Source organism: Aotus nancymaae, unplaced genomic scaffold (assembly GCF_030222135.1).
Source record: "Aotus nancymaae isolate 86718 unplaced genomic scaffold, 86718_ANA_hifiasm-v0.15.2.pri h1tg000049l, whole genome shotgun sequence".
Classification (NCBI taxonomy): Eukaryota; Metazoa; Chordata; class Mammalia; order Primates; family Aotidae; genus Aotus; species Aotus nancymaae.
Window position 1 is genome coordinate 34,952,820 of NW_026988463.1, and position 16,073 is coordinate 34,968,892.

At 50.1% G+C, this 16,073-nt stretch overlaps 1 protein-coding gene across 1 annotated transcript in view; it reads left to right on the top strand.

Annotated features, from left to right (window-relative positions):
• LOC110568942 (breakpoint cluster region protein-like) overlaps positions 1-16,073 on the top strand; it is a 135,739-nt gene that overhangs the window by 74,868 nt on the left and 44,798 nt on the right. Inside the window, 1 exon segment of the mRNA XM_064362843.1 lies at positions 13,145-13,377. Coding sequence (XP_064218913.1) covers positions 13,314-13,377 — 64 coding nt within the window. The 5' untranslated portion in view covers positions 13,145-13,313.

The following is a 16,073-nucleotide window of genomic DNA, read 5'->3' on the forward strand; positions in this document are numbered from 1 at the left end:
ATATATTTAAATGTATGAGTTCACACTGATACTTCCAATTCTATTGACTTAAAAGGTTCATAACAGCCTTTCCACATTCTATAATTGTAATTCATTTATCCAACACTGAAAAACCTGGCCTCTACCACCTACATTTACTTATTTTCTCCACCCTATAATATACAGAAAATAGTTTTAGAATTACCTGTACCACTGTGAGAAACAAATTTCTCAATTGAAGTTTAATATTTGCATACGCTTTGTCTTTGGCTTGAGAGTCTGAGGATTTATGGTCAAAATACTACTGTGTTGAAAAAATACTTGGGTTATGTTATTCATTTGAAATATAGTTAGGTCTGTTTGTTCCTATCCTATTCCATTTTAGGCTTCTCCTATCTTTATTTAAATTTTATTTATTTGTTTATTTTCAGCATATGAAACACTAACATGGCTCCATGAGTCAGAACCATATGAAAAGATATATATATTCAGAAAAGTGCGCCTCCCTTCCCCCGTTCTCTCTTACTGGGTACCCACCCACCGCAGAAGTTTAGTTTTTGTTTATTCTTTTCATGTTTCTTTTTGCATAAATGAGCAAATACATTTTTTTTACCTCTCCTTTCTTACGCAAAAGGTGGCAGAATACATTCTTTTGCACTCTGAATCTTTTCACTTAATGTACTCCAGAAATTTCTCTCCATACCTATTTGTAGCAGTCTTTCTTATTTTTTATTGTTGTTTAATACCTGATTGTATTCACTGAAGTGTACTGCATATGCTTTCCTGTGTATATAGGTGTGTAAGGCAGACCAGTATTTTGCAATAGGAAGCAATGCTGCAATGAATAATTCGCCTTGTGCATATGTATTTGTCTTATTGGAGGTGTATCTTAAGGTTAAATTCCTAAAAGTGAAGTTGCTGAGCAAAAGGTAAATACATGTGTAGCTTTGTTAGATATTGCATGGGTCCTTTCATAACGCTTAAGTTAAGGTGCATTCCCATCAACAACTAAGGAGGGTGCCTGTTTCCCCATATTCTTCCCAAAAGAGTGTGTTTACCAATCTGATAAGTGACAAGTGCTGCTTAATTTGCATTTCTCTCATTATGAGTTAGGTTAATCATTTTCTCTGTGTGTTTGTGTGTGTGTGTGCGCGCGCGCGTGTGTGTAAATTGTGTGATTCATTCATTTTGCTCATTTTTCTGTTTCTGGTCTTCTCCACCTCAATTTTAAAAAAGCATTCTGCACATATTAGGGACCTTAACCATTTATCTGTGAGATACTGCAAATATACTTTCCCAGTTTTTTGTTTTTAAATGCTACTTATGATGGTTTTTTGGCTGTGCAAAACATTTTAACATTTTTTTAAGTAAAAGGATTTTTTTTTTTTTTTTTTGAGACAGAGTCTCACTCTGGAGTGCAGTGGCACGATCTTGGCTCCTACCTCCCAGGTTCAAGCGATTCTCCTGCCTAAGCCCCCCGAGTACTGGGATTATAGGCGCTTGCCACCACACCTGGCTAATTTTTTGTATTTTTAGTAGAGACAGGGTTTCACCACCTTGGCCAGGATGGTCTTGATCTCTTGACCTCGTGGTCTGCCTGCCTCAGGCTTCCAAAGAGCTGGGATTACAGGTGTGTGCCACTGCACCTGCCCAGGATTTTTTATTTTTGAGATTTTAATTTTAATGTAGTCAAATCAATCAAGTCTTTGTTTTACTATTTCAGATTTAAAATCATAGTTAGAAAACCTTGGACTTTATATTTGATACAGTGTGAAATAGGTGTCAGCATTTATTTTTGCCCCCTTTGTATATACATTTGACGTAGCACCATTTGCTGGAGAACTCTTGTTTTCTGCTACTTTGGTTATAAATCAAGTGTCTATAAATAGGCAGCTTCTTTATGGACTCTGTTTCATGAGCCAGCCGGGGGCCCATGGAGAATCAGCTATTAAGCCAGGGACAAGGGCAGGTCAGTGGGCAGAGTGCCAGAGTGTGGGAGTCTGTCCGGGTGGTTGCTGACCAAAAACATCACTTTTGGGTTTTGTGACTCAGAAATGAGCTCAGCCTGTACACCCGCAGATGTGATGAGCCCCAGGCCAAGTCCTCTGTGGGGGTCATTAATGGCGTGTGCACGAGCATTTTCTTCTGGCATTTTTACAGAGACCGTGTGCAGCTGGACTCTCCGGAGATAGCGAACAGAAGTTCTGTTATGTGTCCTATCAGCTAATGAAGGAGGGGAGCTTGCCTTGAGTTGTGTTTTTCTGCAACCCTGTGTGTTTGATCCGTGTCTGCACCCAGTTTGGCCACCCTGACCTCTGTTGCTCCCAAATCTGAGGAACCAGTGGCTATGTGAATATGAAGTTGTTTGCTTGATCTGTTTATTTATATCTGGGCCCTGGGGTGGCCCCATGTGTTGAATAAGTGTATTCTACAGATGGTCCCTGGGTTCTGGGTGGTCAGTGGTGTGAGGAGGAACCGGACTCCAGCCTGTCCTAAGGAGCTTATGAGAAGTTTTGAGGGGACTGGTGCCTGGATGTGGGCTGTAGCGTAGGTGGAGTGTCAAGGAGGACCCTATACACGGTGAGTGGGAGAAAGCACCAGGGAGAATGTCCCCCAGCCTAGGAGGGTGACCAGGTTAAGTGACAGCAGGGATGGGGCTATCAGAATGGTGGGCTGTAAAGAGCTGGGAGGGCTAAGACCCAGGGAGGCCATCTGGATGGGGAAGGTATGAGCTGAGGCTCAGAATGGAGCACCCAGGGCACCTGGGCTGATGAGGTCTCAGTGAGCACGAGGGGCTGTGCGAAGCGATGAGCTTCAGACTCCCCAGTCGTGGGCCCTGATGTGGGGGTGTGTGTGTGAGCCGGAGCCATGGGACCAGGGCCGAGCCCACGTGCTGGACAGGCTTTGGGCCCCAGACACCCAGAGCCACCGGGAGCCTGTAGGAAAGTTGGGGAGTGGAGGGGCATGGGTTGTGTGAACAGAGCCCTACCATGCTCAGAGGAGTCAGTCAGTCGAGGTCAGGCTCCTCCCCCGACTGTGGCTGCACACGGTCCCTCATACTCTTGAGAAACCAGAGTGGACTGGAGACTATGACCCAGTTCTCATTTATTTTACCTCTTGGGTCTTCTCCAGGTTCTGTGTTTTTTTTTGTTGTTGTTGTTTTTTTTTGAGACAGTGTCTCGCTCTGTCACCCAGGCTGGAGTGTAGTGGCATGATCTTTGCTCACTGCAACCTTCACCTCCTGGGTTCAAGCAATTCTCCTGCCTCAGCCTCCCAGGTAGCTAGGATTACCAGTGTCCGCCTCCACACTCGGCTAATTTTTGTGTTTTTAGTAGAGACTGAGTTTTAGCATGTTGTCCAGGCTGGTCTCCAGCTCCTGACCTCAAATGATGTGCCTGCCTTGGCCTCCCAGAGAGCTGGGATTACAGGTGTGATCCACAGCACCCGGCCTTCTCCAGGTTCTGAATTCCCTGAAAGCAGCTGTGCTATTGCCCTGCCCTCTGGGACAGAATGTTAGGAGGAAGCGGCTAAATGCCTCCCTGATTAAAGGAAAGATGTGTATTTCCACTGGGCCACTGGGTGGGAAGGACATAGATGTCCAGGCCCATGTGTTCCACAGTGTAACATGGGGACTGCAGAGAGAGGAAGGGACATGTTTATGTCCCATGTGAGTCATGGGAACTTGGAATATAAGGGTGTGCATGTCACATTTTTTTCACGGAGGGGTGTCTTAGTCACTTCAGGCTGCTATAACAAAAATACCGTAAACTGGGTAGTTTAAACAACAAACATTTACTCCTCACAGTGCTGGAGGCAGGAGTCCAGTGTCTGCCAAGGGCCTGCCTTCTGGTTCATAGCCCTCTTCTTGCTGTGTTCTCACCTGGTGTGGAAAGGATGGGGCTGTCTCTGGGGTTTGAAAAGGGTACTAATCCCATTTACAAGGGTTCCATCCTCCTGACCTAATTACCTCTCCAAGGCCCTACCCCTAAATACCATCACATTAGGGGTTAGATTTCAACATAGGAATTTTGGGGGGATGCAAAGATTCATTCTATGTGGTGTAAGGGGCATCCCAGAGTGCCACCCCCACATCCCCAAAGCTGCTGGACCTTGCGGGTGGCAGCTGACTCTGCTGGGGCTGGTGGGACTGGTGGCTGGAGGCCTGGTTTGTTAACCCACCTCTGAGGTCTTCTGGATGCCACCTCCCTCACACCAGCCAGCCAGGTGGCCTCCAGGTAGTTTCTGTTCCATGGAGAAGAGCTGCTGCTTTCTTAACATAGGTTCCTCAAACCCATGGCATCTGGTCCCAGGTGACTCAGCATCTCATGGCTGCCTTCTCCCTGCCTGCACCCTCATCTCCACCCTGCTGCACTCTGTGGCTGAGCAGCATTGGGCACCATGGGATGTTTGTCTGCCCTGCTGCTGTGTTGTTGACTCATGAGGCCTCTTTGGAAGAGGCTTGACAGGTGAGAGAGACTGGTGTGGATCTAGTCGCCCTAATAGACCAGCCCAAACTTCTGAACATCCCAGGCTTTCCTGGTACAGTCCCCACTTGCCAACCAAGAGGAAAGCATAGCTCAGGTGGTATTCAGGCAAGAACAGGGCAATGCACACAGACTAGCCAAGTTACAAAGCACTTAATCCAGGGAGGAGCCACACGGGCAGAGTCCAGCTTGTTAGCGGGTCTGGGTTCCCCTCATGAGAACCGAGAAGGGGCTGACACCTGTTAGATGCCTGCTATGTGTCTGATGCTGGCCTGATGTGGGATGTGACTGAGTGTCTACTGCTCTCCTTTGCAGGGGGGCTGGTGATGCCTGCCCTGGAGGTAAAGAGGCTTGGACAGCGACCTTAGGCAGCCAGCTGGGGTCTGTCTGTTAAGCTAGGAGCAGGAAATAGCCTCGTTCTCTACTGGCCTGTCTGGGAAGTCTGAGCAGATTCTGTGTCTTGAATAGTATCCGAATCAGCCCTGGCATGGGGTAGCCGTGGAGGCAAGAGTGTTGGGCAGGGTGACCTGATTGAGCCAAGCTGTTATTGTACCACCTGAGGATTTTCCAGGAGAAGTGCCAGGCTCAGAGCCGGTGTCAGATACCTCTGAGAGCCTTTCTAGTTCCACAGCTCTCCCAGGATCGTGGAGTTCTGGAAGGCCTTTTCCTGGCGTGTTTGCGGTGGCATGGTGATGTGTCCATGCTGCCCGTTTGTGAGCTGAATCTCTGCAGAACTTACTTTTTTCAGAAGGAGGTTTCAGAATGCAGCGTATCACATTCCTCATCAGGACCTGCTCATTTGGCTGGGCTGGCAGGTGGCTGAGTTGGCTCCCTGAGCCGGTGTCTAACAGCTATGCCCACGGGGGCAGGCCGGGCATGTGAATCTCGCCTCCTCCCACACCCTCCGGGGAAGCAGGTTAGGAGCTGGGCCTGGTTCCCGAGCCTGGATTGGGAGTAACCGGTGGGATCTGCACCAGGTTGTCATACCCGCAGCGACAGCTGGGATTGTCGCCATGGGTGGTAATTCCCAATGACAGTTTCAGGTCAAGAGCCGGGTCCTCTGTCTCCTCTTCCATCTGGACAGAGAGCTCCTCCCCGGCTGGTTTTCTGGCTCGTTCCTCAGCTGTTTTCTGTGGCCTGCAGAGTTTGCAGCCTCAGGGGAGTGAGGAAAGCTCTGCTGTGGCCTGATTTTTGCTGGAGAAGAGAAATGTGGAAGACAGGGCAGTGGCCTTTGCAGTGGGTTCACTTTGGGCTGCTGAGATGGGCAGCATGAAGGCCGGCATCCAGAGCCCTGGCTGGCCTCTGCAGTGGACGAGATGGACCAGATTGTCGTGCCAGGGTCACCCGTGGACCTGCAGTGGTCTGAGCAGACACATGGGCTCTGCCTTATTTCCTGAAGTGGAGCCCTCAGCCTCACATGGCATCCCCCAGAAGCCAGGCAAGAGGAGGTCATATGGTTTACTGGAAAGGAGCAAAAGAGCGTGCTGTGAAATGTTGCTGGTGGGAGCGCGGGACTAGATGAGGCTTCCTGTAATTATGTTAAGTGATGCTTGTTAAAAGCTTCTTCGTGCTGTTTCCTCCCTCTGATGGGGCCTGCTTGGCACCTCGTAGGGAGCGTGGGTGGAGAGTGTCATTATCCCCATTTCATTGGTGGGAACATTGAGAGACGAAGTGAAGAGTTTCACCTGTAGTCCTTCCGGGCCCTCTGGTTATCCCAGTCATCCTGCTTTGTTTTCTGTCTTGCTTTTTTAGGGGGATGATTGAAGAAGGCCTTGGAGGTAGGGTGGGGGAAACTGGGAACAGAGGGAGCTCGATTTCATTTTCCAAATACTTAGTTTAAGAATGAGAGAGTTCCTGGCCACATAAACCGCATGCACAGATTTTCCAGGGGAAAATCCATTTGGGTTTAGACTTAGAGACTGTGCCACCTCCCGGTCTGTTCCTCAGCCTTTTGACATTTGCCCACACCTGGAACATCTTAAATTCTGGTGCAGAATACAAAATGTCAATCCCCTGCCCCAGCTCACCCCTAGTTCAGTCCACCAGGATACCTGAAGTTGGGGATCGCCCTTCTTAGCTGTGGAATTCAGGGTATGTTGGTTCTACATCCAAACCTTCAACCTTCATCTGTAAAATGAGGTAGTGAGAGCTCCCTTGCAGAGGCGTGGGGATTCGAGGCAGCACTTCTGACCCATACCTGTTGCCATTGCTGGTGTTATCCCCCTGGCCCTGACCCAGGCTGGCATCCTGGGCATATGCGCATCCACAACTCCGTAAGTCTCCCAGGAGCACTATAGATCAGGGTGACCTAGTATTAGGACAAGGGTGGGAATTGCAGACCAGTCCTCAGGACTGACCTAGGGCTAGACCCCTCCAGGGCTGGTGGGAACACAGTTGCTTCTTGTGTGTGTATGTGGCTTGGGGAGGTCTCAAACTGTTCCCTGGGCCGTCTCCTTTCCCTCAATAGAAAGAACTCAGGTTGTAGAATCATTTGAGGGCCCAGAAGGGTTCATATACACCTTGTCAGTCTGTCTCCAGCATTGGACTTTTCTGGTCCTGCCCAGCTTGTTGCTTTAGTACCTCAATTTCCTTACCTGCATGGAAGTCCCCCCGACTGCCCACCTTTCAGCTTGGATGAGGGGAGGAAAGCAAAGCCCCTGAGGCCCTGTGTAGGAAGGAGAGTCCGAAGGTGCAGGGGCTGCGCTCAGGAAGGGCTGGTTGGCTGGCAGTGTTGTGTAGGACATTCAGAATGTGACTGGATTTCTATAATTTCTGACTTGTACAAGCACAAGATACTCAGGTGGCTCTGGTTTGTTGTCTAGCAGGAGAGTCTGGGGTCAATCTGTAACAATTTAGCTTCTGAGCAAGTGCCCAAGAGAGCACAGATATGCTGCGTGGCTGAAGGGGGCGAGGCCCTGGGCTGCCTCCTACTCTGACCTTGTGCGCCTTGGTGTCTGCTCTTCCCCTCTGCCACTCTGAGTCTAGAACGTGGCATGTGGACAGCTCCTCAAAGCTGGTGTCTGAGCTCCACAGTGATTTCATTCACGTAATAGTGTGCTATGGCTGCGTAATAAAGAACCACGAACTCTGTAGCTCAAATCATAGAAATGTATCATCTCACAGTTCTGAAGCCTAGAAGTATGAGATTGAGATGTTGGCTGGGTTGGATCCTTATAGGTAACAGTCTTCAAGTTCACATGACATTCTCCCAATATGCCAATCTCTCTCCAAATTCCGCCGTCCCACCCCACCCACCCCCATTTTTTTTTTTAAGAGACAGGATCTCCCTCTGGCTCCAGTTCCAGGCTGGAGTGCAGTGGCTCAATCATAGCTCACTATAGCCTCAGCCTCCTGGGCTCAGTGATCAATCCTCCTGCCTCAGCCTCCCAAGTAGCTGAGAACTACAGGCATGACCACCACACCTGGCTAATTTTTGTATTTTTTTTTTTTTTGTAGAGACAGGGTCTCATGTTGTCCAGGCTAGTCTCGAACTCCCTGCCTGAAGTGATTCTCCTCTCTCGCAAAGTGCTGGGATTACAGGCATGAGCCACCACGCCTGGCCACCCCTTTTTTAAAGGACACAGTCATATTGGGTTAGGACCTAACCTAATGACCTTGTTTTAACTTGGTAAAGACCCTATTTTCAAATAAGTTTAGGGGTTAGGACTTCAGCATATGAATTTGGCAGGGAACACAATTTAGCCCCTAACACTGTACTTCTTTTCTTTTGTTTTAAATTTGAAAACCTGGCTGATCCTGTGTGTGTGTGTGTGTGTGTGTGTGTGTGTGTGTGTGTGTATAAATATACATAACATAAAATTGACTATGTTAGGCATTTTTAAGTGTTCAGTTCGGTGGTATTAAGTACATCCACATTGTCATACAGGGCTCACCACTGTCCGTCTTGAGAACTTTTTCATCTTCTCCAAACTGAAACTCCACTAAACACTAACTCCCTCTCCAGCACCTGACAGCCCCCATTCTACTTTCTGTCTCTGAATTTGACTACTCTAGGAACCTTATATACATGGAAGCATACAGTATTTGACTCTTTGTGTCTGGCTGATTTCACTTAGCATAATGTTCTCAAGGCTTATCCAAGTCAGCATGTCTCAGAGTTTCCTTCCTTTTTGAGTCTGAGTGATACTCCTTTACATGTATATAGCACGTTTTGGTCTTCCACTCACGCGTGAATGGACACGGGGGTTGCTGCCACCTCTTGGCCATTGTGGATGGTGCTGCTGTGAATGTGGTGAATGTGCGTCTCCTCTCCTCTCCTCTCCTGCTCCAGGCATCCTTCAGGAAGGGTAGCCCAAGACCAGGTTGGGGAATAAGGTGGTTCTCTTGCCCTCCCAGGCTTGTTGGGTGTCTGCCCGTAGCTGGGCCCTGGCCCCAGGCTCAGGGTGGTGACTGCCAGCAGGGGGAAGCCCCTCTTCCTGCCATTTTTTTCCCCTTCTTAACCCTCTGTGTTTCCTCTTTGGAGGAGCAGTGAGTGGGAGAGGAGGACCTGCAAGTGTGCAGCGGCCACAGCCCACCTCCTGGCTGAGCACCTTTGCTGACGTGGAGGGACCCCCATCAATCACTCTCAGACCTCGCTCCCCATACTACTCCCATGCCAGGGCACTGTTCCCGTGCCATCCTCTTTTGAAGGGCACTGCTCCACCTTCCCTACCTTGCCCCCTCCCACTGTCTTCCCAGGGAGTCTTCTGACCAGTTCCCTGCTGCCACATCTGCACCTCGGGGACTAGAAAGCTCAGCGTCCCCTCTACTCTTCCTCCTCTTGTCTTTGTCCTCTTAGCCAGACCCATGATCACTTTGTGTCAGTGCCCCCTGCCTGTGTTTTTCAACCAACACCAGGCCCACCTGGAGTGACCATTGCAGAAGACCCCAGCCCTGCCACACCTCCTGTGCCACACTCAGATGTGCTGCTAGAATGTCACCTGTCCCCCTGTGGGCCCTAGGCTCCCCTCTTGTTCCAGACCCAGACACCTCCTAAATCGAGCCCAGGTCCTGGGCCTGCAGCCCGAGGCTCCCCACAGAATTACCCCCTACCTCCCTCTCCTCTCACTGCCAGCCTGTATCTTCTTTCCCAGCAGTATCTCCTTTCTCAGAGATTGCTTCCAGTCCCCTTTAGCTCTTAGTGGGCTCTGGCTGGATCTAGAAACCAAAGTGACACCAGGCACATTAACAAGAGAAAAACACAGATGTCATTAGTTTTACAGGGACATGGGATTCTTCTCCAGAGTCAAGTCCAGAGAAGTGGCCAAAGCAAGATCCTTTTTAGATAACAGTAAGTTTAAGAAGTGGCAGGACAAGGGGGAACTGGCTACGGGCAGTAAACTCTGGGGAGTCACTGGAAGATACATGAGGGGAAACCTGGTGGGAGATAAGGGTGACTTTGTTAAGTATATTCATTCAGGTCCACTGCAGCCCCTAATTCCCAGTCTCAGGTGATAAGGGCTATTTTCTCTCTTGGTACAGGGAGGGCACCTCTCCCAGAGGAATTTTTATGGCTTGCCACGTACAAGAAGAAGCAGGCAGAGCCATCAGGGCTGGGTGTACGGGTTGGACTTTCTCCTCCAAGAAAGCTCAGAGATGGAAATACCTGTTTCTCGTTCTCGGTGTCTAGGGTTGCCTGGGGAGCCAAGGCGTCAGGGAGCGGGGCAGGCTCAGGCCCTTCCCGACTGACATTTTCCAGCCTATGGAAAATGGGGACAGACTGGGGAGGGTCCTTTAACAGTGTTCACAGAATGCTTCTGTGAACATTCTGGTACAAGTTTTTGTTTGAACACCAGTTTTCAGTTCTTTTGATTATACACCTAGGAAGGGAGTTGCTAGGTGGTAAGGTTATCGGTGCCGCATCTTAGAAATGCCTTCTCTTTGGAATGTGTTTGAAAGTTGACCCAGTAGGCAGGTCACATAGGTGCACCTGGGCACAGTCAAGCTCTGCCTGAGGCTCGGTTTTTCCTGTCTAAAAAATAGCAATCTAAAAGTTCATGCCCACTCAGTTGCATATTCCAGATGATACGTGGGTTTTCAGCACCATGTGTGACCTAGAGGAAGTGCCTCGTAAAGGGTGGCAGGTTATTTTTTGCCTGCTACTTTAAAGATTTGGGTCTTTTTTGCTGTTAGAGGAACTTAATTCCCTGAAGCACTGCAGGTATTCCCTGACCTTACCTGAGGTTCTGCTGCAAGAGCCAGTGTCGGAGCCCCCAAGATCCATGGCCCTTCTCGAGGGTGGAGTCTGCTCTTGGTGGGTGCATGGCAGTAGGAAGAAGGTGTCAGGCTGTGGATGAGCGTGGGGTGCAGAGGCAGCTCTGACTGTGGACTCTGCACCCTTCAGTGAGACCCGAACCTTTTCTAAACCTCTCCAGGAAGACAGTGCCTGCCTGACAGTGCCTCCAAAGGACGTGAGCTGCTGTTCGTAGAAGTCCCCACACCATGCTGCTGTGGCTTGCTTGGGACCTGGGAAAAGATGAGAGGCCCAGAGGAGGGCAGCTGCAGCCATGACAGGGTTGGGGCTCGATGCCTGCCTTTGTGAAAACCTTTCCACCACAGCTGGCCGAGCCACGGATGTTTGATTTGCGTTTACCTTTGTAAATAAATACTGCCTAGTCTCTGGCTGCCAGTGTAAACAAGGATGGAGACCACTCTGCTGATGATCGCTGTGGAGTTCCTGCCTCCTCCACCCAATTCCTCGCAGGGCCCCTTTGTTCTCCTGACTCCCGTACATGTTGATCGGAGGCCCCTTTATAGCTGCTCCCAGTGTTCTGGGTAGGGAGGGTCCAGAGCATGACCTCTGATCCGCTGAGGACTTGCTCCAGTCTCACTCTTGGGTACATTGGCAAAGGGTGGGGCAGGGGCTGGGCTCCTGGAATCCCAACCTCTGGTGGCAGCCATGCCACTGAAGGAGGATCTGGGGCCTCTCTGGGCATGTCTGGTCTGGGAGAGCCTCCCCTGCTTGGCTGCACCCAGGCATCACGTGGCTGGTGTTCCGAGCTCAGTTCTGTATGCGTTTCCTGGGAGCCCACCGTTCTGCCTTCTGCCTCTATGAATCGGACTGCTCTAGGTACCTCATATGAGTGGAATCATAACGATATTTGTCCTTCTGTGTCTGGCTTATTCCACTAAGCAGAATGTCAAGGTTTATCCATGAGATTGCATGTGTCAAAATGTCCTTCCGTTCGAAGGCTGAATGATACTCCATTGCATATATACGTTACATTGTGCTTATCCATTCGTCTGTCAATGGACATTGGGTTCTTTCTACCACTTCCTTCACGTGTTGTGATGAACATGAGTTTGCAAATATCTCTTCCCTGCTTTCAATTCTTTTGGAGGCCGGGCACAGTGGCTCGTGCCTGTAATCCCAGCACTTTGGGAGGCTAAGGCTGGTAGATCACTTGAGGTCAGGAGTTCAAGACCACCCTGGGCAACATGGTAAATCCCTGTCTATACTTAAAATACGAAAGTTAGCTGGGGATGGTGGCGCACGCTTGTTATCACAGCTACTCGGGAGGCCGAGTCAGGAGAATCACTTGAACCCGGGAGGCGGAGGTTGCAGTGAGGGAGATCCTGGCACTGCACACCAGCAGTGTCCCGGCGACAGAGTGAGACTCCATCTAAAAAAAAAAAAAAAAAGCCAGGCACGGTGGCTCATGCTTGTAATCCCAGCACTTTGGGAGGCCGAGGTGGGTGGATCACGATTTCAAAAGATTGAGGTTATTCTGGCCAACGTGGTGAAACCCCATCTCTACTGAAAATACAAAAATTAGCTGGTTGTGGTGGTGCACACCTGTGGTCCCAGCTACTTAGAGGCTGAGGCAGGAGAATTGCTTGAATCGGGGAGGCCTGGCAACAGAGCGAGACTCCGTCTCCAAAAAAAAAAAATCAGTTCTTTTGGGTATATAACTAGGAGTAGAATTGCTGGATCATATGGTAATTCTGTTTATTTTTTTGAAAGTTTTTTTTTTGAACCAATGTAGTCGAGCAGATATGACCTCAGCACCTACTTGGGCCTGGGCTGACTGGGACCTACCCAGGCATTATTCTTCTCGCTATATTATTTTTATTTTTTGGCTGCTCTTTTGTCTTTCATGAAAGAGTAGATTTGCGGAGTTCCGGGGTGGGTTGCTAAGCAAACTGCCTGGAGAGGAGAGGGTTTCAGATTTCACTAGGCCCTCCTCTTCCACACCAACCCTGGGCTGTTTGCAGTGCTCTGGGCCAGCACTGGCCTTCCTCTCCCCAACCGCACTCCTAGTCTGGTTCCTGGTTCAGGTGAGCAGCAGCCAGATTCCAAGCCCCCACCTTCTACCTTCTAGTGTTTGGGTTCTGCTTTGGATAGAGCTTTGCAGGAAGGATGGGGCTGATGAGACCACCAATTCCTCAGTCCTGCCAAGGGTGAGGAGGCCCAGAGAGGTTTTTCCACTGGGTATTCCTGGTATGGGGCCAGGGAGCCAGGCCTCCCAATGGGTTCTGGCTCTTGGGAGATGGTGGCTTATAAAATGCCAAATAATGTACTTTATCCTCAAGAGGAAAGGGCCTTGGCTGGGCATGGTGGCTCAAGCCTATAATCCTAGCACTTTGGGAGGCTGAGACAGGAGGATTGCTTGAGGCCAGAGTTTAAGATCAGCCTGGGGAATATAACAAGACTTTGTCTCAAAAAAGATTTTTTTTATTAGCTGGACCTGGTGGTGCTCCGGAGTTTGAGACCAACTTGGGCAACATAGCAAGGCCCAGTCTCTGCAGAAAGTTTTAAAAATTAGCTGGACATAGAGGCATGTGCCTGTAGTCCCAGCTACTTGGAAAGATCCCTTGAGCCCAGGAGTTTTGAGGCTGCAATGAGAAGATATGATCACAGCACTGCACTTCAGCCTGGGTGACAGCGAGACCATGTCTGAAAATAAAATAACAGGTGGGTGGTGGTGCTTTGTGTACTTCGGGGATCTCAGGTGTGAAGAACTGCTTTGTGAAAAAGCAGGTTCCTATGTGGTGGTTAGAATGGGGGGATGAGGAAATTGAGGGACTGTCCTCCCACCCCATCATTTGCCTTGGAGCAGACTGGAAGAGTCAGCAGAATGAGGGGCAGCAAGTCTGGATTGTAGGGCTCTGGGTTGGCTGAAACAGGGACTGAAGCCCTCATATGAAATGCGGCAGGGATGAGCAGGCCATCTGGAATCCAGATTTAAAAGCAGCAGCCACCCAGACGTTGATTTGAGATCTCTGCAGATGGGGAAATGACTGGGGTTTTAGCTGTCTGGAGCATCCTAATTCCCCAGCAGAGTCTGGCCGTGAGACCTGGTCTCACTGGACGTGGGCAGGTAAACCCTCACTGGGCACTTGATTCTTGCACCAGGTTTTGGCGTGGACGTTGCTAAGCCAGCCTGTGGCTTCGCAGATGTGGAGTCGTACAGTTCGTCTGGAGCGAGCCCTGGGTCCCCGAGTCTGATCCTGAAGTTCTTGCTGGGTTGACTTGACCTTGCATGGGAGTCAGTGTAGTCACGGGCGTGGAAAGAGCTCAGATAAAAGGTGCTGCACTAGGTGAAGAGGAATGTGTTGATGTCCTAAGATCATCTTTAGATAAACAGCAAAACCCTGGGTTAAAAGCTTGTCTAACCCGCCTTATTTTGTTTTTGTTTGTTTTGTTTGAGGCTTTCTCAGTCTGAAGCAGTGGTTTTAGTTTCTTTCTCTAGTGATAAGCAGAAAAGGGGAATCAGGAAGGGGCTTTATTGGCCCAATGTAAAACAAATTGAGAACTAATGAGTGTATTGTCTCCCTTGGACACTTGGACACCCCTGCTAGAACATTTAGTAGATGCTGACAATTCTGAGCTAATGTAAAAGCCAAGTCTGTCAGATTTCATGAGAACCAACGTAAAAAAAAAAAAAAAAAGTCAAGTCTGGAGGGGCCATAGAGTGGGGGACTAGGGTGAGGAAGTTGTTGAAGGAGGCCAGGGGGATGGCAGGACCTTCATCTAATAGTGACAGTAGCATTTTAGAGCTAGAGGGTCTTTATCGATTGTCTAGTTCACATGCCTGATTTTAAAAGAAGGAAGCTGAGGCAGGGGGATTGCTTGAGCCCAGGAGTTGGAGACCAGCCTAGGCACCATAGTGAATCAATGTCTCTGTTAAATTAATTAATGAAGTCAAGAAAGGCAAGGCGTGGATGGCTTCAGTGACCTGGACTAATACAGAGAGGTGGCAATGGGGAGGGTCAGAGCCTTGCTTCTGAGGGATTACACCACAGCTCACTTCCCCCACCCAAAGGCCAAAGAAACTGAGCATTGACAATCAACATAGTGATCTTGATACCTGGAGCCCACTCGATGTCCCGTGGATTAAGGAGACCATACTCCTCCATACAGCTTGTTGAAGGACTCGGTGGGTGCTCCAGGCTCTTGGAGTCTTCCTGCTTTGACTGCTATGCTCAACCCAAAACTACCCTCTTCCTGGAATTCTCCTTTGGACATGCACAGAGGCAGAACCTGGCCTTGCCTTTGCAGCCAGTAGCTGTGTGCAGTCACCTGGGACAGTGCTGCAGGTCAGCAGCTGGTATAGTGCCGGACACTGGGTTGGGGTCGCTCAGCAGGTCTCAGCCCTGACTGCCAGCTAGATTCCCCCAGGAAGCCCCTACAGCTTCGGACTCGGCAGGTCAGTGTGGATCCCGGTGAAATTGTTTTCAGAGCCCCCCAAGGTGTTGCCAATGTGGAGCTAGGGCTGGGGACACCTGTTAGAGGGCGCTGAGTCCTGTGGGACAGGAAGTGGAGAACCTGGGAGAGGGAGAGGCAGAGGCACACAGGGAAGCCGGGCCTTCGGCCGCCTGCACCCACAGCCAGTGGCAGATCACTCCAGACACATGGCTCTCCCCAACCCCGCCCCCACCACCCAAGTGGGAAGGACCAACAACAGTCCCCAGTTCAGGATTGCTGGGTCAGCCGCTCTGAATGCCTGAGTGCCGCCCTGTGCCCACCTGGCCTGGGTGTGTTTGTTGTCAGTTGTAAACTCGTGAATGAACACCAAGGTCACCTCTGCTGGTAACCTTTGGGCAGGGCTGCTTACAGGTGACTCATGTTGAGAGTGACATCACCCCATCAGGGTGAGGTCTCAGAAGTCCCATGGGCCTCAAAGGCCCCCCTTGGAAGGAGTGGAGAAGGGACCCTCACGTGTCACGGATCGGGCAACGTCCTTGCGGGTTGACATTGGTCGTGAGGAGTCCACTGGCTTAGAAAATTCAGACTTAGAACAGGCCATCAGGGAGCTCCAGATGGCTAAGGCCTTGGAAATGTGTATTGGGCTTTGTCATTCAGCCTGGGAGGAAGGGAGTGATTGTCCAGTTACTCTGTGTAACTAGTTAGTTCCAACAGGCCGGGAGCCTCTTGTAGGATAAGCCATTCTGTCCTCCTAGGGGTACTCACATTGGGGTAAGGGTGGTCTGGGATTTTGACAGACCATCTGGGAGGTGGGCTATGCCTCAGCCAGAAGGTGGGCTGGAGTGGGGGGTAGGAGAGCCTGTAGCCCCAGTTTCCTGGTTGGGATGGGAAGAGCATGATAGGACTCGCCGCTCATGGTGGCCAGGAGTTGCACCCCAGCCAGCATGTGCTCCTCACCCTGT